Below are 21,275 nucleotides of genomic sequence, written 5' to 3' on the forward strand. Positions count from 1 at the left end.
GCGTGGTTACGAGTGACTAGCGATTTGGTTATCTTTATCTTCTTCATGGTTATTTTAGGATACAACGGGAGTGAATGGGAATGATTTTTCACCGTATCGAAGGCTGCAGTGAGACCCAACAAAACGAGGAAGGCACATACCGTCTCCGCTGTCACTTGCCAGAAGGTGCTATGCATCTTCTTGAAACCTCATTGGAAAAGCTGTGACATTATGTTCCTCAAGGAAACCCACAGGATGTGTTGAGAGGAGGAGGAGAAAGTTTCTGGCCAGCTGCACATCACAAGTAAAGCTGGCAGATGGCGACCTTTGGGGGGTCATGCATGTCAAAAGGCTTTAGGGGGGTGGGCACGCTTGATGCGAGCTACGGGGACAAAGAACGGATTCCTGTGGACTGACTGCCGCAATACAAGTGAAACGCTTGGACTCTTTTGTCACTTGAAGCATCATGTGGACGATGAGGGCGGCCTTCCTCCCGTCTCAGAACAAACGTGACTTCTTTGGATTGACAGACTGCACAGCTTCTTTTACAAATTTTTTATTGACTTGATATATTTGCTGAAGCTGAAGTCAGCGTTGCACATTTTTTGCCTTCAAAGCATGCATTTCTTCTTAAAAGGAGGCGCCGTTCGCCTTTCATAGCAAAATAAATACATCAATAATATTGCAGCTATACGGCAACATGTCAAGACATATACTCGACGTAATCATGGAAGTAGTCATGGAGGCCACACACGTTGCTAAGTGGACGGGATGGCAAAGTGGAGAAGAATGTCAGCAGACGGCATCAAAGTGAGAAAGTCATCCGGCACACCGTTCCTAAAGTGCCCGGAGAGGACAAACATTTCAATTCTCCACATACGTGTGCAGAGATGCACACTGGGCATGTTCCTCTTGTCAGTCAGCAGCTCGCTCGCTTGCTTTATCTGTCCGTTCTCACACTGTGGAAATGAGTTTGACTTCCGAAGCACTGCACACACACAAGAAATCAGAAAAGTCAAATGTAATTTGGTGAATCAAAATTTGTCAGCAGGCTGCAGCAGTTGCTCACCTGCCGGCGAAACGGAACGCCAGATCGTACTGCTCCGCCGCTGGCTGCGCCTGCCAGTAAAAACAAACAAGGGAGGAACGAGACGTGAGGACAGAGCGCATCAATCAAGAAATCCATCCATCCATCATTGAGAAGAGGGTCAGACTGCAATGGCGCCGCTCGCCGCTAGAGGGCAGCTAATGAACGCAAGTGTCAAAAACGGCTGAAACGGAAACGTTGGTGCTTCCTTGCATAAGCGTCTTTGTCAGTCACTTGCTGAGGCTGACGTGTGTCACTGCGGTCTCCTACGCACCTAACAAGCGCCCCCACACACAAAATCTTCCACAAGCATTTATGCAACTCTGCAGCAGGCCCACTTTTGCCCCTTATGAAAGGTGACATCATCATCAGGCATCACATTTGACTGTCCTGACGACATGACTTTTTATTCGGTTGAGTGTGTGACGTGACGTGTGTGTGTTTTGCACCTGCACGGTGAGGCCGTAGGGGCGCGGCCGCCTGGCCGACGGGCGGACGTGGTGGTCGGCGAAGGTGACGACGGCGCCGGTGTCTCTGTCCAGAAGGTTTCCCGTGCTGCAGCTCCGCCCGGGATGGAAGCTGCGCATACCACATGTGTTTCAGCACCATCACGTGAGCAAGTCGGAGGAGACGTCACATGACACTTGAAGACGTGAAGCCAGACAGGCGTCGCCCTTTAGCGGCGGATGAACTTGCCTGTGAAAAGGCAGTCGGTCATCGCCGTCGTCCTCTGAGATGACACGCGTGTACGAGAAGGGAAACCAGCCCCGCCTGAGTGTCGCGAGAGCAAAATGTCAGCGCGGCGGCGGTGGCGGCAAGAACTCCAGAGCGCCAGCGATGGCCCGGCACTCACATGCGCGTCTTCTCGTTCTCGCCGTAGTGCCAGCCGTCACGGGCCTCGGGCACCAGCAGCGTGACGGCGTCGCCTTGCTGGAAGCTGAGCAGCGTGCCGTTGTCGCCGGCCGCGTGCGAGAAGAGGGCCCGCACCCGCGCCGTCCGCCCGCCTCGCTCCTTCTTCTCCAGGCCCGCCGCCATCGAGCTGGAGCGCGGCAGCGTGCGAGGCTCCGCTGGCGGACAAGAACAAATCTTCTTTTCTTGTGTCACGTGACCTTGATGGGCAGGTGTGTGACAGGAACCACATGTCGCCTTACCCAGCGAGGTCTTGCTACCGGCGGGCGCTGCCTTGCGTATGGGCAGCGTGTTGGAGTAGGACGTCTTGCCACGGGGCAGGGCCGCCGCCGCCCCCGCTGCTACTTGGGACTCAGACCACTGCTGGTAGTGTTCGGCGCCGCCTTCCATCAACCTCTGCGACGACATGTGACAAACACCTTCAACATTCCTCCTTGCAAATTTACACCACAAGAGGTGAATTTGTAGTGAGTGAATCCACCGCCACCTGTGGGCCGCCGCCGCCGCTTCGGAGCGCCGCCAGTTGTGGAGCTCCGACCAATGTTTTGGCGCCCGCCTCCAGCACGGTGCCGCTCATCTGCCGGCAGGACAACAAAGCAAAAGTGGCTGTAAAAAGGCCCAAGATGCCCGCTCAATGGTGAAGGGTTTCCTGTCAGACTGGTCGCTATGACAACGCAGTCAGGGAACTCTCGAGTGTTACATCATTGCTTTATGTGCTTCCTGTCTCCATCGCAGTCTCCTGCCCACGCACACATAAGTGGGTCAGCGTCAGCGTGCTTGGCAATTTGAAATGAAAGTGGAGCCCACTCGGCCGGATGGGTCGGCAATCTTGACGTAGCGCAAAGCGTGTAAGCACATGAAAGAGTGTTTTGCGCCACTAACCTGCACATCCTTGTCGCCGCCATGCTTGGCGAGCGTCTTTCCACTCTGACTTTTGCGCCGCAGCTTCTTGAGTTCGTTCTGGCACTTTTCCAAACTCTCCCCTTTGCTCCTGTGCTCCGTCTGGTACTTCTTGAGCGCCGCCTGCAGGGGCAGCGCCGGTCAGCGGCCGGCAGACGTGCAAAGGGGGCGGGCGCTTGCTTACGTTGAGGTAGCGAGCGTCCATCTGCACTTTCTTCTCCAGCTCGGTCAGCAGCTCGTTGTGAAACGACTTGAGCTGCAAAGGAACAAAGAAAAGGTCAAGCCGAGTTTGGGATGGGAACCTTAGGCACACGCGACCCGAGTGGCGCTCTCACCATCTCCTCCAGCTGGATCTGGATCCGCCGGTGCACTTCGGCCATCTGCAAGAGGACCTCCCCTGCAGCAGAGCACACAAGTGCCATTAGACCAAGTTTGGGGCCACCGCAAGCACCACCACCATGAAGCAGGATGAGCACGAGGAGCCGGATGAATGATGATGAAGATGACAAGAAGCCACATGAAGCACATAGTGCGGCATGACACGGGCGTGCGTGCATGCGTTACCTACATGCTGTGTCTTCTGAATGTGCGCCACGTTGAAAACACAAAAACAGAAAAAGTATTTTAGAAAAGGACTTTTTGCGCCACTTGTTAGGAAACATCGGGACGACGCCAACGGGAAAGTCCAGCCGACATTGTCGACTTATTTTTATGTCTCGGTGCGACTTGAGCGCGTCACGGTTGCGTGACCGGCGACAATGACTTTCAACGTGACCTCGTGACCTCTCAAAGGCTTTTCGCAAACGCACACGATTGACATTGGTTTGACTCGCATACACTGAAAAGAACGTGGCAACCATTGTGGGCGGATGGCGAGCGGCGGCAGCGGCCCTTTTGTTCATCTTCGTCTTTTGCAAGCGGAAGTGCAGCGGGAGCCTCTGGTCTCGCCTCACGACCATATTTGGTCGCCCCGGCGGAAGCCATACGGCAGCAGCGTCCGCCCTCCTCCTCTTCCAGAGGAGCTCCGCTCGTCTATTTTTAGCAGCCGACATCTCTTGTCGGCGGAGAGAGAGAGCGAGCGGGGGCCAAGGCGCCCGAGACGACGAGCGTGAGGAGGCGGCGTCGCTCATTCGTCATCAGCTGTGACAACGCGCCTCGCCAACATCATGTGATGGCTTCCCCCCTTGGAAATGGCATCCACTCTACCCCCCCTCTCAAAAAACATAAATGTTCCCAAAAATGACAAGCTAAAGGCACGGAGTTATATTGTAGCGAATCCAGCACGCTGCAATTGAATTGCGATGTGCCTCTTTGGCCACTAAGGGGCGCTACGCTAGCTGCCATACAGACGGAGGAAGAAGATTGACCACCATTGTCAGACATTCCATAAGTGGAGGTCCAACAATGAAACCACGAGTCGACGACAAGCCACTGAAGAGGCGCCGGTGAGCGCTGTGACCCGACGCTGCACTCTCAAGTCGGGCGGACGCAAACCCCGACCGAGGCGCCTCGCCGCAGCCCGCCGGCCGTCCGGCGCGAGGACTCACCGAGCTCCTTGGCGCCTCGGCTGTCGCCGGCCACCTCACCCATCTGCATCAGAGCGTGGAAGTAGCCCTTTGCCGCGGACGTGACACCTGCAAATATGGAAAAAGTCCACAGCCGTCATCTCCGGCGACCGCTTGGCTACTCGCCCTAAAAAACTGCACGCGAGGTTCCGATAGCCACCAACGACTCATGTCCAAGTCACAAATGCTATGGAAGCATCGATTGCATGAGTACGCCCTTTGCATCTTTTGGAGGACTAGTCGACGAGTTACTACTCCGTCCTCCATTCGACGCTGCCCTGCTCCCGTTTCACAAGCCTCATGACGCCGTCTGGCCTACTTGCCACCCGCCCCGGCAACATTTCCTGAATGTCTCCTACCGACTTCTTCATAACGTTGTGACGCGTATCTTATGGTTTGAGTTTGCATGCTTCAAAAGAGCGAAAAAGTCTCCCTTGGTCATGAAGCTTTGGGGTCCCGACCGACTCCGAAGGAAGCAGACCAAGCATGAGGTGAAAGGAGGACGACGGATGGATGGAAAGACAAACGCGAAGGTGTACGACATTCCAACACAGACACACAGAAGGAGGGACAGAGAGCAGCATACTCACTGGTCAGCGCTTTCTCGTAGCTTTTGCCCATGGCCACAAAGTTCTTCAGGCACGGGTTGAACTGCTCCATGATGGACTGCAGCGGGCAACAACACGCGTGGCGTGGCGTTAGTCGCTGAGTGAGCGAGCGCGACTGGCAACAAAAATCTCATCATGGTGACACGCAAGCGGCGCTTTAATGGGCCACGCACACACACACACACACACACACACACACACACACACACACACACACACACACACACACACACACACACAGTAAGAAGAGTTGCACAAGTGTCCGACCTTGAGCAATCACCCGCTGCACCTGCTAATTAGTTTTAGGCGCTTGTTTGAGGTCCAGTTGAGCGCAATGTGACATCACAGGTCGGGTGACTTGCAAAGCAGCCGATAGCAGCACGAGTCGGACTTGGATAAGCTTGGTGTTGCTGCGTTTGCATCTTAAATCAGCCAAATGGAAAGGGGGGGGGGGGGGGCATAAAATGCACTGCATTGTTCCTCCAAATACGTGTAAAAATGTACTGAAAGGGAGTTTTGAGAATTCCCGGATTGAAAAGAACCGCAAACATTCTGGTGACACGCAAGCAAACTTATGAGTGGCGGAATCTTTTCTTATGTAAGGAGAGGGGGTGCATGGGGCTCATGTGTGCGTGTGTGTGTGTGGTGAGTCAGCGCTTACATAAAGAGCAGCAGGTTGGCATCATGTCGGGCTGCAAATTGCTGCACAGCCAAGTGGTGCCATCGTAAACTGGTGGGGGTGTGGATGGGATGAGTGGCTGGGAGGGGTTCGTGGGGCAATTGGGGGGGATCATTTTATCACAGCCAACACCAAAGTGCACTTATCAGTGTGTGTGGATGGGTGGCATACTGGGATTCCGAGTGGCACTGCAAGGAAACGCAGATGGTGTTGGTCTGTTTGTCTTTCTGTCCCAACAATAACAACATAACCTCCTCCAACGCACGCAACTCCCATCATCATCATCATTATCATCATCATCATCACGACTCAGTGGGTAAGCCTACACAGACACACACACAAACATACACGGCATGAGTAAATGCGCGGGATGGCGCGCATGCAGCGCGTCACTTGGCAAATGCTGTCGGGGCTGGATGCATCAGCCTCAAAATCTAATCACACTGGAGATTTTCTTTTACAAATGAAAAAAAAAAAATCCACTATGCGGGTATTGCACACGGATGTTCTTTCCTTTGGTGGACCCCAAAACTAATGTGTGCACCCTCGCATGCACAACAAGCCCAAAGGTGCCCCGACGTGTGGGCAAGGAGAGCCACCGTTGCGTTCATGGAACGGACAAACACACGAATATAAAATGACAACACTCGCAAAGAGCTCGAGGTTAGAGATAGACAGACACAGTCTGCAAAGTTTGCGATTACCGATACGATAAATGTGCTCGCGATGTGTAAAACACCCCCAAAAAGTGTAAAATAAAATAGAGTTGATTAATCAATCATCCATCATAAATTACGTCGGTGTGTGCTTGTGTGTCCGTGCGTGCACGCGCGGGTTACCTTGTAGACGTTCTCGGTGATCCGGTGGACTTCGTCGGTTCTCGACATGTTTGCTGGCGAGACGTATGTCTGCATGTGCGCTTTTATAGCAAAGTTTCCACGACAGCGTACCTGCGAACCCACGCGTGCGTGCACGCGGGCGGCGCTTGCAGAGGCGGACGGCGCCGCCTTCGCAGATCCTGGGAGAGGGGGACGCTGATGACGTAGTAGCCGACGCCGATCCACTCCAACGGCTCCAAGCTAACAACTCTGACGCTCCGACGTATGTTCGGATTTTGAGTACTAGTGGAATTGATCTAGTTCCGGCGGGGAAGTCGCGAGTCACTACAGGGCATTCTTTTTCGTTCTTTTTTCCCTTAATGGCGTCAGTCAACGCTGCGCCTCTGGCCACGCCCACTGCACTGCGTCGATCAGATGGACGGAGCACCCATTCAGGCAACGGGCGCACGCGCACACAACCTCCCCCCCAAGCGCATTGTGCTGTCGCGTCCTCACACTTTTTCTGCAACACACAAAAAGACACGCGAACGCACGACGTCGCACAAATCAGCGCTGAAGCAAGCAAACTTGTGTGATTGGCTGGACATGGCGCAGACGTCACAAGCCAGCAGCTCAAACAAAGGCGGTAAAAAGACACCAAAGAAAAAAAAAGCTGAGGTCACCTGAAGGACGTGGTGGTGCGCACGCCCACGGCCACGCTACTCCACGTCCACGCGCGTGATTCATTGGCGTCGGCGGCTACGGCATGCGGTTAGTTGCCTTACTCGCAGATATGTCGCCTCAGGGCGTTCGGAACCGCTTTTTACGTTCCCAATTTGCTACAAAATTTAATTTTGATCATTGTTCTTGCCTTTTCTCTTGTCGTAGTTGCGATATTTGTAATTTATTATTTGGATTTAATATTGCAAACACCCTCGCTCGTTTGAAGGTTCGTGGAGTTGTTGTGGCTTTATGCTCTGATAAACTATTGTAGTGTTGTCACTTATAGTGGGTTGCTTATTGATTGCTCTAACAATAACACACGGAGGCAAGGATGCAGTACGAGCCGATCTTTACTGGGTGCTCCGTCACGACTACACACAGACCTCACCACACGATCACTGAACCTCCAATACTGACAGACAAACACAGTCGAGCACTGAGTGCTCGATCCAATCTACCACAACCAATTGAGTGATAATATTGCTTTAAGCTGTTACAGAATATATTTTAGCCAAGCAAAGAAATTAAGATCAAAAATAAAAACAACATTTGTATCAATCCTTCAAACCTTTTTTAACACACGACCATTTTCATAGTGGTGGGGACCTTGGTCCAATTGAGTGATAATATTGCTTTAAGCTGTTACAGAATATATTTTAGCCAAGCAAAGAAATTAAGATAAAAAATAAAAACAACATGCTTCCGTGCGTGACCCAAAACCGACCCCGTGTTATTCTGTTTCTTTCTATTTTTGCTAGTTCAGCTTGTCTTGCCCATCTTTGGTCTCATGTAACGGTTTGGCACCATCTCTTGGAAACATTTGGAATTTCAGCCATGCCAATTTATTCATCAATAATTCTCAATTCAAATGTTGCACCATCTGCTGCTAAAATTCGGAATTTCAGCCACGCCAATTTATTCCTGGGAACAATCCATACTCACTTTTTGCACCATCTGTTCTCCCCATACCCCATGTTACATGACACCCCAAAAGCAAAGATGTTAACAGCCCCTCCTTCCTGACAGACAAGCCTATCTTATACCTGCCCAGACCGTTGATGTCATGGCTTGGAGTAACGCCTGAAAAAGGGCATGTACAAGGCCCTTCTCTGGTCACGAACAAATGGCCCTTCCATATTCTAAGTACCTACACATTACTGAAACTCTGAAGCCTCTCTGCCCAGCAAAAATAGCTTATGGTTGAACATTGAAATAGTTTACCACCTAAGGCAACATACAAAGACGCATCGAATCCAAATTTGACTACATTCCCCCCTTCGGGACTTTATGATTGTCCCGAAAACGGTGGTCTGACAAGAGATGACATCGGTAAACATCCAAAAATCTTCCCCCAACCAAATTTTATGGTCACGTCTACAATTTGGCCTATACCTGCACAGCCTAAATCACGCTCGAGGCATGCTACTTAAGGTTATTTTAACTAGGAAAGCTCAAACTACTTTGGTATCCAATTGCTCCCTGACAGCAATCTGAGGCCTCTCAGGAACCACAAGTAAAGAAAATTGAAGTCCACATTATCCAAATGACGATAACCACCCCCCTTAGGTAATAGCTCAACAACGTCGATAATTTGCGAAGTAATGAATTAGGCGTGGCCCGTTAGAAGCCCCAAAAAGTTGCCGGCCCTCCATCGAGAAAAAACCCTGCCAGTTCTAATGACAAGGAAAAAGAGGGAGGCCCTTTCTAACAGCCCCAGTGATTCCCTCCACCTGGCGTCAGCCAGGTACAAGGAGCCCTGGCACATATCACAATCCACAAAACAGTATGAGCTCACAAAACAGTAAGGAAAAGAAATGACATACACACACTGTCTGGTTTGGATCAGCCTCCAAACGAGACAAGCACAGACTGCAACGGACAATCAGGACTGCAGAAAAGATCATTGGAATCAACCTCCCATCTATCCAAGACTTGTACCTGTCCAGGACCAGGAAACGTGCAAGGAACATCTCTACAGACCCTTCTCACCCAGGTTGCAGTCTGTTTGAACTACTCCCCTCCGGACGGCGTTATAGAGCTCGGTACGCCAAAACCAGCAGACACAGAGACAGCTTCTTCCCCCAGGCTGTTGCTCTGATGAACTCACACCACTCATAGAGTCTCAGAGTCATTACGGCGAGAAATAAGGGGGATAATTCGTAACTCCTGGGGGGAGTGTTATTTGCTTGTTTGTTTGTATAACTCCTGGGGGGAGTGTCATTTGCTTGTTTGTTTGTTTGTTTGTTTGTATAACTCCTGGGGGGAGTGTTATTTGCTTGTTTGTTTGTTTGTTTGTTTGTTTGTTTGTTTGTTTGTTTGTTTGTTTGTTTCAGGGATCACGTGGGCCTCTGGATCATAGGAGTAGATGCCGGGAACGCTCGGAGAGTCCACTGAGCACTTCGATGAGACGACGACCACCAGTCGTCCCCGTGCCCCAATCAACCCCAAAAGAGAAGATTTTGTTTGCTGACGACTGGTTATGGAGATGTCGTTTACTAGGGGTGACCGAAGGGGGCCGGGAGGACTTCCGGCCTACGTTGGGCATTGCTGCTTTTTTCAGTGCAACTCAAGGTTTTGTGCTGTTGTTATCGTTCAATACTGGCAGTGGCTCTCAATTATTGCAGAACCCCTGGACGCTGACCGGGGCCTGGAAAGGGACTCTGAGAACGGTGAAGTGGACATAAAGATTTTGTGCTTGTCTCGTTTGGAGGCTGATCCAAACCAGACAGTGATGGAGGTGCAGAGGACAGACTGGATGATGGCAGTGTAGAAGGTCTTCAGAAGCTCTCGCGGCAGGTTGAACTTCTTGAGCTGTCTCAGGAAGTACAGCCTCTGCTGGGCCTTCTTCCGGACAGAGTCGATGTGGCCGGTCCTTTTCAGGTCCCGAGAGATTGTGGTTCCCAGGAACTTGAAGGTGTCTGTGGAGAGAATAGTATTACTGCGGATAGTGAGGGGTAAAAGTGGTGAAGGGTCTCGCCTGAAATCCACTGTCATCTCCACGGTCTTGAGCGGGTTCAGCTCCAGATGGTTTTGGCTGCACCAAGCAGAATTTTATCTTATAATAAAAACCGCATTCTGGCGGTCAACATCATCTTGAGTTCAAGTCAACATGAAATTGGGGACTCGCCAGAACGCGCCGTGTTGTGTTGTGTTGAGCTGGTTAGGGCAGTGGTCCCCAACCACCGGGCCGCGGACCGGTACCGGTCCGTGGGTCACTTGGTACGGGGCCGCCAAGCCGCACAGGATTTTTTTTTTTATCGACGATCAATTAATTCAGGTCAAGACACTCGTCCCGGTCACGTGACATGTTTCCCCAGTCGAGCCCGCAAAGCTAATATGTGGCGACAGGCTAACTAACCAGGCAGTGAAGCATTCAAAACTGCTTCAACACATGGAGACCAAGCATCCTGCAATAAAAGACAAACCTTAAATCACTTCGGGTGTCATTGTCTCCGATTACGTCTAGATGGGACCGGCTCGTTTCTGAGAAACAAACTCAGTGCTCCCACTAATTCAACGTAATGGTAATGATATTATAAATGTATTATTTATTCATTTATATAAATGTATTATTTATTTATATAAATGCCGGTCCGCGAAAATATTTCTGACATGTAACCGGTCCGTGGCGCAAAAAAGGTTGGGGACCACTGCCTTAGATCACGTCCGCCACCATTTTCTGTGAGTAAATGGAAGAAAATGAATACATGAGAGGGTAAACTTGCTTTTCATACCTTCAATGTTGTCATTTTTGTCTTTAAGTAGGCCTATTTATGAAATGCGATAAAATGCTGTATTTTACATGGTTTTATTTTTTTGTTCCAGAATAAAGTATGGCCTTGGTACAGCAAACAAAAAAGAAGTGTCGGCAATATAGTGTGGAATATCTGAAATATGGATTTGTCGCAGCACCACACAACCAACAGCAACCAATGTGTCTACTGTGTGATAGAGTGTTTATACCAAATATCAAGAAAGAGGTTTTTTTTTCCATATGTGCCTTGGGGGGGGGGGGGGGGGGGGCGCTAGGAATTCACTGGGGAGCCAAAGGGGGCGCCAGCCTGCAAAAGTTTGGGAACCACTGCTTTAACAGATGCCATTGGAATGCTTCAGCTGTTAGTTATTTCATGGCAAAGCAAGGGAATGTCAAATGTACCCTTACTTGAACCGATGTCATTGTAAAACACAACTTCATCGAACACTCACTAACTTAACACATAATCAATCGTAGCTAACCTATGCTTGAGGGCACTCCTTATGTTAACAGATGTAAGGGATTTTATGATAGCAAAGCAAAACATCCTAAAATGATCCGAAAGTGAGTGAGTGAGTGAGTGAGTGAGTGTGTGTGTGTGTGTGTGTGTGTGTGTGTGTGTGTGTGTGTGTGTGTGTGTGTGTGTGTGTGTGTGTGTGTGTGTGTGTGTGCGCGTGCGTGTCATTCAAAACAGGTCGTGTTTTCTGAGTCAATAACTTCGACTAATCTAACGACGGATTTACCATGTCACGTCAGTCTAAATTTGGCACCGTCTGCTGGTGAAATTTGGAACTGCAACAGCGCCAAACTGCCCTTTATTAAGAGTTCATTTTGAGGAACTAACTTCCAACTAAGCGTTTGTCAGGTCTCTCACGTGTCAAGCTCCTGGTGAAATTTGGAATTGCACTTGAGCCGATTTGCCCGGGCCAAATCCGACACACATTTGCGCACCGCCATCTTACTTGACGAGCGCTGCACAAATGGGTGACGTCGGGCAGCACCCACGTGATCCCACGGGGATGCCGTTCCCAGGCTTCGCCGGCTGACCGCTCACTTTCTGGGCCGGATCTTCATCTCCACAAATCTCAGGCAGGGATAATATGATGACCCCAAATAACCCCAGATTGCATTGGTCCCGTCGCAGGTGCCGGTTCCTTTGTACAGCCCGTTCAGGTTGGACAAGTGACAGTATTTGTACCACCAAGCGCCCTTCCACATATTGGCGCAATTGCCACTTTCGTTGTCTTGGTCGCGGTCTTTGGTGGTGAACTTCATCCCAGAATGGTAGGTCAATCTATCGCCTGCAAAGCACACAAACTTGCTTTTGAGCACACGCAGGCGGCGCAGGCTCTCGAGTGATTGATTGGTCTTTATTTCTCTATCTTGATTGGTTGGTTGGTTGGTTGGTTGGTTGGTTGATTGATTGATTGGTCTTTATCTATCTCTATCTCTCTCTCTATCTCTCTCTCTCACTCTCTCTCTCTATCTCTTCATTCATCTATACATGTATTTTTGGATTGATTGATTCATTCCTGTATTTCCTCATTTATCTATCACACTTACAGTAGACACTTGAAAAAATAGAGGGAACATTGGTGCCGACACCGTGAGTTCGATTCCCACGTTTGACGCTGTGAATGCGTGCGTGCGTGTGTGTGTGTGAGTGACCGAAAACAAAAAGCGCGTGTGTATATGAGTGTGCAAGAAACAATAAAGAGGAGCAATACCAAACGCCACCATGGTGTGGTGTCTTGTCTCCGATCAGAGGGACGTTGAAACTGCAAACCCAACAGACTGAAACACAAAAAAAGACAAGAGCTCTCAAAGCCATGTAACGTCGCGAGCCCGGCGCTATTTCAGAAAAAAAGGACGCAACTCCAAACGGCAGACTTTGTCGTCGAGTAATCATAACACTACATTTGATTGATAAGGCGCCTTTCAAAGCACTCAAGGTCGCCGTACGGACATCGAATAGCATTCCAAAAAAGAATAGGACTGGAGCAGAGTGATGGATAGATAAGCTGACTCACGTCTCTGAGCGGCCGACCACCACAGGCAAAGATGCTCCTCCCGGCACGCCGTCGTCAGTGGTTCCGGAACGGTCCTAAGGTCCAGATGAGGGACGGACAAAGGTGTGAATTTAAATGGCGGAAGTTAGTCAATTTGCAGCCTTGTACTCTGTCTCTTCCAAAACAAGTTTGAGTTTGAGTTTATTCACGCAATATCCAAGACATACAACATGATACAACAAACAGTATTACACAGTCGGATGCGTGAAAGGTCACCCAGAGTAAAGCTTTTAATAGGGGGCCTGGTTTCCCATAAGTATAAGATATTGGCCAGATATCCTTACATTATGGACAACGTACAGATATATAATAGACAATAACAATAAACACACAATAAACATACGACAAGTAATAGATAGTCTCAGTATTCTGGTTACACTGGATTTGATGTAAAGTACATTAGCAATTAGGGGTGTAAATCGCGGGTTTTGTCACGATACGATATCATATCGATACAAAGATACACGATACGATATTTGCCGATATCTTAAAGCCTGCTGTGATTCATTCACGATACATCACGATATAGTGCTCTACGATCGATATAGAGCAATATCCTGATTTATAACAATTCATACGCAAAATCAACAAGGTACTGCAAACTCTTTATTTAGGAAATTGCAAGAGTATTGTAGTATACAAAGTGCTTATTTTAACACTGAACTTTATAAAATTCCTATATTTTTTCTCATATAAGTAAAGAAAAATGAATATTCTTTCTTTTTTTGTAATACCATTAACTTTAAAGTGCATTACTGAACTATTTAATTACAATAATTTTAATTTTCCGTTGAGCCATCTTTTCTTTGGAATCCAAAGTGCTTCCAAACGAATGACTTGAAGCCCAAAGGGGAGCGAATTTCCTCGTCTTCTTGGACACTAGCCATAGCACCAGCCCAGGAGCCGCGTAGTTGTCGGCTCCCCTTTCACGTGCCTGCTCTGCTCACAACACAACACGCCGCGCACTGCTCCCGGAAAGAGGAAGCAAGCAACAATGAACTGGATTTCAAAATAAAGTCGCGTCTAATGTCCGAGGTCAAAAACGGGCGATATAGATCGATGTTTACGTTTAGCATCGATGCCAACAAATCGTAGAGCATTATATCGATTAATCGATGTGTATCGATGAATCGTTACACCCCTAATGCATAGTAAACTGGTTCCAACCCTAGTGGTTTGGCCTGAGCGTGAGCAGCTTAGACTGAGTTTACCAATATCCTTTCGTTCTAAATTCAGCAAGTGTGCATGCGTCATTGATTGTTTCGAGATATTCATCGAGCGGCCGAGTGATCTGAAAGCCAGGGCCCAAACTTATTCAAACTACAAGTCTCACAATACAATGAAATATCTGATTGGCATTACTCCACAAGGTACCATATCGTTTATCTCCAAGGGCTGGGGTGGTCGTGCCAGTGACAAGTTTGTTGTCGAACAAAGCGATTTTCTGACCCATCTACTGCCAGGCGATCTGATCTTGGCTGACAGGGGATTCGATGTCGGTGATTCTATTGGTTTGCACCAGGCCAACCTCAAGATACCCGCTTTTACTAAAGGTAAAAAACAGCTTAATCCACTAGATGTTGAGGGCACCAGAGGATTAGCTGCTGTCCGTATCCATGTAGAGAGAGTTATTGGACTCGCAAGACAAAAGTATACCATGATGGAAAATATCATACCCATCTCTTTATTGTCATCTGATGACAGTGGTTTCACTACATTAGATAAAATTGTACAAGTGTTATGCGCACTTACAAATTTATCCGACCCAATTGTACCATTTGAGTAATGATGTTGCATCCATATTTTTTCTGTAATAAATACCAGGAAAGAATCTTACAGAAACAACTTTTTCTGTTTTACTTCCAACTTCTTACAGTTAGGGCAAAACCATCGTTGTGGGACTCGTTTTATGCCAAGACATTTCATGTGGAATGCTTTGATGCTGCAGTTCTCGGATTTACAAACCAACATATCCTCAGTGGTAGGGGACAATGCTCAAAATTGCTGGTCTTCCACCGCATTCAGACAAAGCCTTGTAAAAGGCAGCTTTCTGCTCTTCAGTTGGTGGAGGAACATTCAGCAGTTTTCTCGCAGCACTTTCCTCAGGAGTTGAAACTTCTGACTTTCGTTTCTGGGCTGGACGGGCAAAATCGATATTGCATCCTTCAGCATATTCTATGTGCGATGCTGATGGTTTCAGCCACTGACAAGGTAGTGATGTGCATGAAGTGGCCGTCTTCATACGTATTAATGTCTCCAGGGCGAACAGGGATGCTGCTGAATGTGAACATGTTTCACCCAATCCAGCCATGCAGGTACAGTGGCAGCACAGGATCTGACCATCTTTCGCTATTGCTACCCAAGGTCTGAGGGGAGGATCATTCATCCGTTGAGAGTGTTTTACCTGAAACAGATAATATGACATACCTTATATTATTATCAGTCCCTAATTTGGATATAATATACAAGGCTAGACCTCTTACTGTCCATTTATGCATATTTTACCTGGCATTTGGTAAATTTTCTCATGAATCATTCATTAAATTAGCTTGAAAATTTAAACCTGGTTCATTTTGAGCAAGAGACCAAAAGGAATTATCAAGCATGAATTCTAAAAAGTATTTTTGTAGAAATTGTTGCATAAGCTCTATACTGAATAGTTGGAAATTATGTAATGTTTTATTGTAGGAATTAATTTCTCAGATTTCAATATGAAGCTCCTGGAAACAGTTTTTTACAAAGCAATTTTTGATATTGTTTGGTCACATCCTCAAACTGAACACAATAAATTTTCAGGCTAATCTTTTATTACAAAACGCCTCCTGTTCAAAAATGCTTAATTAAAAAACTGTTTCACTAAGTCTATTGTAGTTTTTTGAAATTATGTAATGCAAAGAAAAATTGGAAAAATTCAATATGAAGTTTGTAAAACAGTTTTTTTAATTAAAAGCATTTTTGAACAAGAGGCCTTTTGTAATAAAAAAAAAGCTTAACAATGTGACTTTTCATTAGAATCACTTCAGTAGTTTTTTCACAATCACACTTTTACTGCCACGCGGATTTGTAAACAGACAGTAGGCGTGTGCCCTCCTCTCCTGGCTCTTCTGTGTGTGCTTTTTCCTTACCTTGGTCATGAGAAGAAATCGATTCTTGTTTGGAATCTGCCATATCAGCCCATCATGCACAAAACCTGCTGTAAAATACTTGTAGGCATCCAGACTCTTGTATGCCTTAAGGTCCTTTCTAGTGTACGGAGATGGTGAATCGACGAGGTAATTATAAATATCTGGATATGAGAGATCAGGCAGGTCGGCTGTTGCTAAATGCTCAGGTAATTTTAGCATGCTTCTCGGTAAAAGGTACGGATCCGTTGTGCCAACAAGGTTCAACTTCTCTCGGTAACGTTTCTTGGATTCTTCATCCAAATGCCCAACTTCATTGGATAGCAAATCAGCCATAATTCGGATGAAATCGGTGAAAATGTAGCGCAGAAATCAAACTGAATCTCTACGAACACGTAGGAACGAGCTGACTGGTTGACCGGCAAGATGGCGGCATAACACAAAATCACGTGATAAAATCACGTGACTGCAAAGCCTCTTATGGTGAATTGTGACCACTAGAGGTCCCCGGTTAACCAAGGTTCACGACGCTACGTCGCATCTCCCAATGTTACACACACACACACGCACACGCACACGCTCACGCACGCACACACTACGTTGGTAACTAATATTGACATTTTCAAGATTGATACAATATTTTCTGCATGTCCTTTATACTATTATTGTATTATTTACACGTATGAAAGCATTTTTGAATGTTCTCATCACAAAATATCCACTTAAACGTTTTCATATACATTGATTGAGACGCAGAAAAAAATGGACGGTTGAGAGGGTGCGGTCATGCAATGGCGGCCCTGCCACGAGGCAGACGAGGCCGTTCCCCGCAACCACCCCAAAAGGATCTCTTTTTTTTTTAACCATTGTTTTCTTTCCAAGTTGTTCTCACTCACATCAATGCATATTTGGATGTCAAGGATCAAATCAAACGGAGGGTGCCTTTTAGGAATGCTATCCAAATATGCATTGATATGAGTGAGAACAACTTGGAAAGAAAATGATCATTAAAAGATGTTTTTTTAGGCCGAGTGTAAGGGCCGCCTTTGAAGAAACCGATCAAGCTTGACCAAAGTATTGACAGTCAAACACACGCACGCACGCATGCACTGTAAATGATGCAATTACAACCTGCATGTTCTGAAGCTCCATCTCCCTTTCCTGTCGGGTCAGCGTGTTGACGGCAGCAGAGGAAGGCTGGCAGGGTGCTTGACAGTAGTTGGCTCCAAAATGACACACACACACACACGCACCTTGAAGAAACCAAGGAGGGAACCAAACCTAACTCTCTCGGCCACGCATGCGCACACACACGACAACGGTGGAATCGGTAAAATTCCAATTGACGGCAAGGAAACGGTGCACCGCTAAATGACCTTAAATAGAGCCAAGACGGCCTGAGCGTGCGTCATTTTGCTGGAAACGGGCGGAGAAAAAAAAGACGAAACTTACCTCCCAGACACACCGGGACTTATTAAGGGAAACTTTGTTCTCAAATTGATACTTTTCTTGTGATGTTGGCAAAAAAGCTTTGGTATTTGCTCGTTGCCGATTGATGCCTGGATGCAAGCAAGTATAAGACACCCACCCACCCACGTCGAAGCGAGCCATTTAGGTGCTCTCGTGCGTGACGGAGTGTAATGTCACTGAAGAGGGAAGAAGAATTTTCTTTCATGAGATAAATAATCGTCAAACAGTTTGGAGATGCTGAATCATTTCAGGGACTGTAAAGTCAGTTCACGTGCTTGCCTGCCACTTGGCCAGGCAAGCTTGTTTTGTACTCAAGTGCGGCCCACGTAGAAAGAGTCCACATCCAACTTTTTCATCTATTGCCAAAAGATATGTAAAGGAAGACGTCTTGTCGCGTCACGCCTCTTTTCTTTTTTTTTTTTAAACACCAAACAATTCAAGCTGCCTTCTTTTCTGGTAGTTACAACAACAAAAAAAGATTTGATGCCCAGTTGCAAGTTTTTTTTCAAATGGCTGACAAGAATCAAATATGACAGAGAGAAACTGAAATCATGTATGCACCCAAAAAAAATCAACAAGGCATATTTCTTCTCACGATAATCATCAACCAGTTTCAAGATGCCGAATCATTTCAAGGACTGAAATCCAGTCCACTTCTGTCATTCCGCCTGCCACTCGGGGAGAGAAAAGTTGTTGTTGGGGTGTTTTTTTCAACTAGCAGAGGAGTAGCAAAGGAGGACATGTTGGATTTTCACACCTCGTAAAACAAAGCTACAGAATCATCGTTTAATTCACTGGCTCCACCTGGCCCCCCAGCCCACGCAAAATTGAAGCAAAATAGTCTGTTTGGTTTGTGCTTCGTTTGTGCAACAAACATTTTCGTTTGTGCTGCTACGGTATTTTAGTTATGAACGATGATTGTATAGGTCATCCAGAGTTCACCCAGCCCCCCATCTGCTCCAAATGAACCCAAAATGGTACCGTTCGTTTGTGCTGCAAAGATTTTCGTTTGTGCTGTTACGATTTGGTAGATATGACACATTTATGTTGTAGCGAGGACGTCCCCCAGCCACCCCCTTTTCCTCCAAATGGACCCAAAATGGTACCGTCCGCTTGTGCTTCGTTTGTGCTGCTTTCTTTCAGCTCTTATATATGGGTCATACCAAAGACTATAAAAATGGGACCCATTGCCTCCCTGCTTGGCACTCAGAATTAAGGGTTGGAATTGGGGGGTTAGATCACCAACTGATTCCCGAGCGCGGCACCGCTGCTGCTCACTGCTCCCCTCTCCCCCAGGGGATGGATTAAAATCACACGGGGATGGGTTAAATGCAGAGGACAAATTTCACCACACCCAGGTGTGTGTGTGACAATCATTGGGACTTTAATCTTTAATTTAATCTTATACACATGCATTTGGGTTTGACTCCAATGGTGACCGACAAACTCGTCACGTCCAATGTCTTTGATGCTGTCACTGTGAGGTGCACTGTATTTCAACATCTGCAATGAGAAAATGGGATTTTTGTCACCCAATGCCAAATCATTTCTCTCTTGCTTTGCCTTGCGCAGGGTGGCCAAATTTGGCAGGTGGCTTGGCTCAGGGTCTCGAAAGTCCATCCGTCTATTTGCCTGCGATGCTCGCCATACATGTGGTTCCATCCTGCCCTCACAAAGTTCCTTGGCTACCTGCGCACGCAACTGTCCAGATAGAAAGCGCTTTGAGCTACCAGCGTGTAGGGCAGGGGTGTCAAACTCATTTTTTTCGCGGGCCGCATTGTAGTCATAGCTTCTTTCGGAGGGCCATTATGACTGTCAACCTAAATAAATGTATGAGCACCTCATATTATATACAGTAGAAGCTACAAAACAAACAGACAAATAACTCATTTTCAAATCAGACGAGTAACAACTGGTCAAATATTAAAAAAAAGATGTTATTAAAAGTGAAGACAATTTGCAATTCTAGTAATGACACACGAATTTGATGCACAATTTGTCTTCGCGGGCCACATAAAATGATGTGGCGGGCCGTATCTGGCCCCCGGGCCTTGAGTTTGACACCTGTGGTGTAGGGAGTCATCACTGTTCTTAATGAAACAGTTCAATACTATTGGGCTGTTAATTTCTGGCTCTCCGCCACAATTCATGTTGAGAAGGCCATGACACTCCTTGCAGTATCCTCTGATTTGGATATCATTATTTGAGACCAATGGATAGACCTTGGCTCTTTCAAAAACAAATGTGCAAGGAATTTGGACTGTTTTCCAGATTTGTTCATTTATGATGTGGGTCCGTCCAGGTGCCGGGCTTCCAAATTGTATATTCTCTTTTCTGGGTCCGACAGTTCTTATCTTTGTATTCAGCCTTTTCCGGAATAAATCCCATCCACTTGTCAAAAGGAATATGAAGCTGAAATGACCGTTCAGGGCCCGATTCCGAGCTTGCTTCACTGCTAGTTTCAGGATCGGTTTCATCATGACTGAATCCCAGAGCTGGCCAGAGATTGTGTCTGTTTGTTTTTACAAAGGTGTACAGAGCCTTTGCAGACACCTTCTTTTCCAACCGGTCACTCAGATCTGTCCACATAGTAAGCGCTTGGAGTGGCTACGTTACCATTTTCCAAGTATGGCCTCTTATGATGAGCAGAGAACCGCAACAATTAAATCATTGTCTACTGCCGGTTGTTTGGGCGTCTAGTTGCAGGACAAATAAATATCATCAGGATTCATTGCTTGAATAATTAAAATTACACATGCGTGTTCATTATAATTGCTACGCATGGACGGAAAAATGATGCAAAGGGAAAAATATTTTGACATCAAAATGTATCAAGCATGCTTTCTTTAGAAATCTAGTTTCCTTGGTCTGTGCAAATTACACACGTCTAATAAGACAATGTTAGCGAACTAGCTATTCAGACTACCGGGGGTGTTTTTAATTCTATATTGTAGGAACTCGTTTTTTTTTTTTTTTTTAACACACATTTTACTTACATTGGTCGATGGTCACTTCCCAGAAAAAGACACTTTCTTTACAGGCTTTACACAGGATGATGCTGCCGAGTGCGCAAAGCTCACCAATATGTTTTTCAAAAGACCAACCGCAGAGGAAAATGGTAAAGAGCCAGGCTTAGGGGCTTAGGGCACAACACGGGCTAATTCGTGTGCTAATATCAGTCTCGGATGCTCTCCGAGCGAGCTATTCACCTTGCATTTTAGAAGATAAATATAGTGCCTATCGTTTGAGTCATGGAAAGTAATATGGATAATGCAACATAAAACATCATTCAAACGCTACAGTAGCCTGCTAACCATCTTAATGATGTGTTTGATGATGTATTTTTAGGCTTAAATCTTTCACCCATGGTCAGCGCTTAAATAGTGGAGTCACGTGACACAGCGCTATTCTAGCGTTCTGCCATTGGGCCGGTTGGATTTGAACCTGAAACATGGCTCCCAGCACGCCACCGGACACGACACCCCCTTGGTTCCAAACCGCCAGTGTCTTTTAGGAATCAAGCCATCCATTCTTCCTGCTTGCCTGCATTTAGCTCCAAAACGTGACAACCTGCTCATTTGACAAAGATGGG

The 21,275-nt window shown here is 47.1% G+C and overlaps 1 protein-coding gene and 1 long non-coding RNA gene across 9 annotated transcripts; both read right to left on the reverse strand.

Annotated features, from left to right (window-relative positions):
• Positions 1 to 519: 519 nt before the first annotated feature.
• On the reverse strand, positions 520 to 12,339 carry LOC119138285 (brain-specific angiogenesis inhibitor 1-associated protein 2-like). Of its 8 annotated transcripts, XM_037278266.1 has the most exons (15): positions 12,335 to 12,339; positions 5,316 to 5,619; positions 5,031 to 5,106; positions 4,423 to 4,509; positions 3,444 to 3,455; positions 3,211 to 3,272; positions 3,060 to 3,131; positions 2,858 to 2,998; positions 2,463 to 2,552; positions 2,218 to 2,371; positions 1,920 to 2,133; positions 1,763 to 1,837; positions 1,516 to 1,645; positions 1,049 to 1,098; positions 520 to 967 (listed from the first exon to the last, which is right to left on the reverse strand). In XM_037278266.1, the coding sequence occupies exons 3-15, from the start codon at positions 5,098 to 5,100 to the stop codon at positions 934 to 936; spliced, it is 1,191 nt and encodes a 396-aa protein (XP_037134161.1). In that variant the 5' UTR covers positions 5,101 to 5,106; positions 5,316 to 5,619; positions 12,335 to 12,339; the 3' UTR covers positions 520 to 933. The 8 variants fall into 8 exon arrangements, with proteins under 8 accessions (XP_037134161.1, XP_037134163.1, XP_037134159.1 ...); XM_037278268.1 differs by lacking the exons at positions 5,316 to 5,619; positions 12,335 to 12,339 and adding an exon at positions 7,229 to 7,474; XM_037278264.1 differs by lacking the exons at positions 5,316 to 5,619; positions 12,335 to 12,339 and adding an exon at positions 6,567 to 7,013.
• A 2,743-nt stretch (positions 12,340 to 15,082) lies between these two features.
• LOC119138374 lies at positions 15,083 to 16,547 on the reverse strand. Its single transcript, XR_005101128.1, has 3 exons — positions 16,526 to 16,547; positions 15,597 to 15,615; positions 15,083 to 15,495 (listed from the first exon to the last, which is right to left on the reverse strand). It is a non-coding gene; the product is annotated as an uncharacterized LOC119138374 (long non-coding RNA).
• Positions 16,548 to 21,275: the final 4,728 nt, after the last annotated feature.

The sequence above is a fragment of the Syngnathus acus genome, chromosome 19, assembly GCF_901709675.1.
Source record: "Syngnathus acus chromosome 19, fSynAcu1.2, whole genome shotgun sequence".
Taxonomy (NCBI): Eukaryota; Metazoa; Chordata; class Actinopteri; order Syngnathiformes; family Syngnathidae; genus Syngnathus; species Syngnathus acus.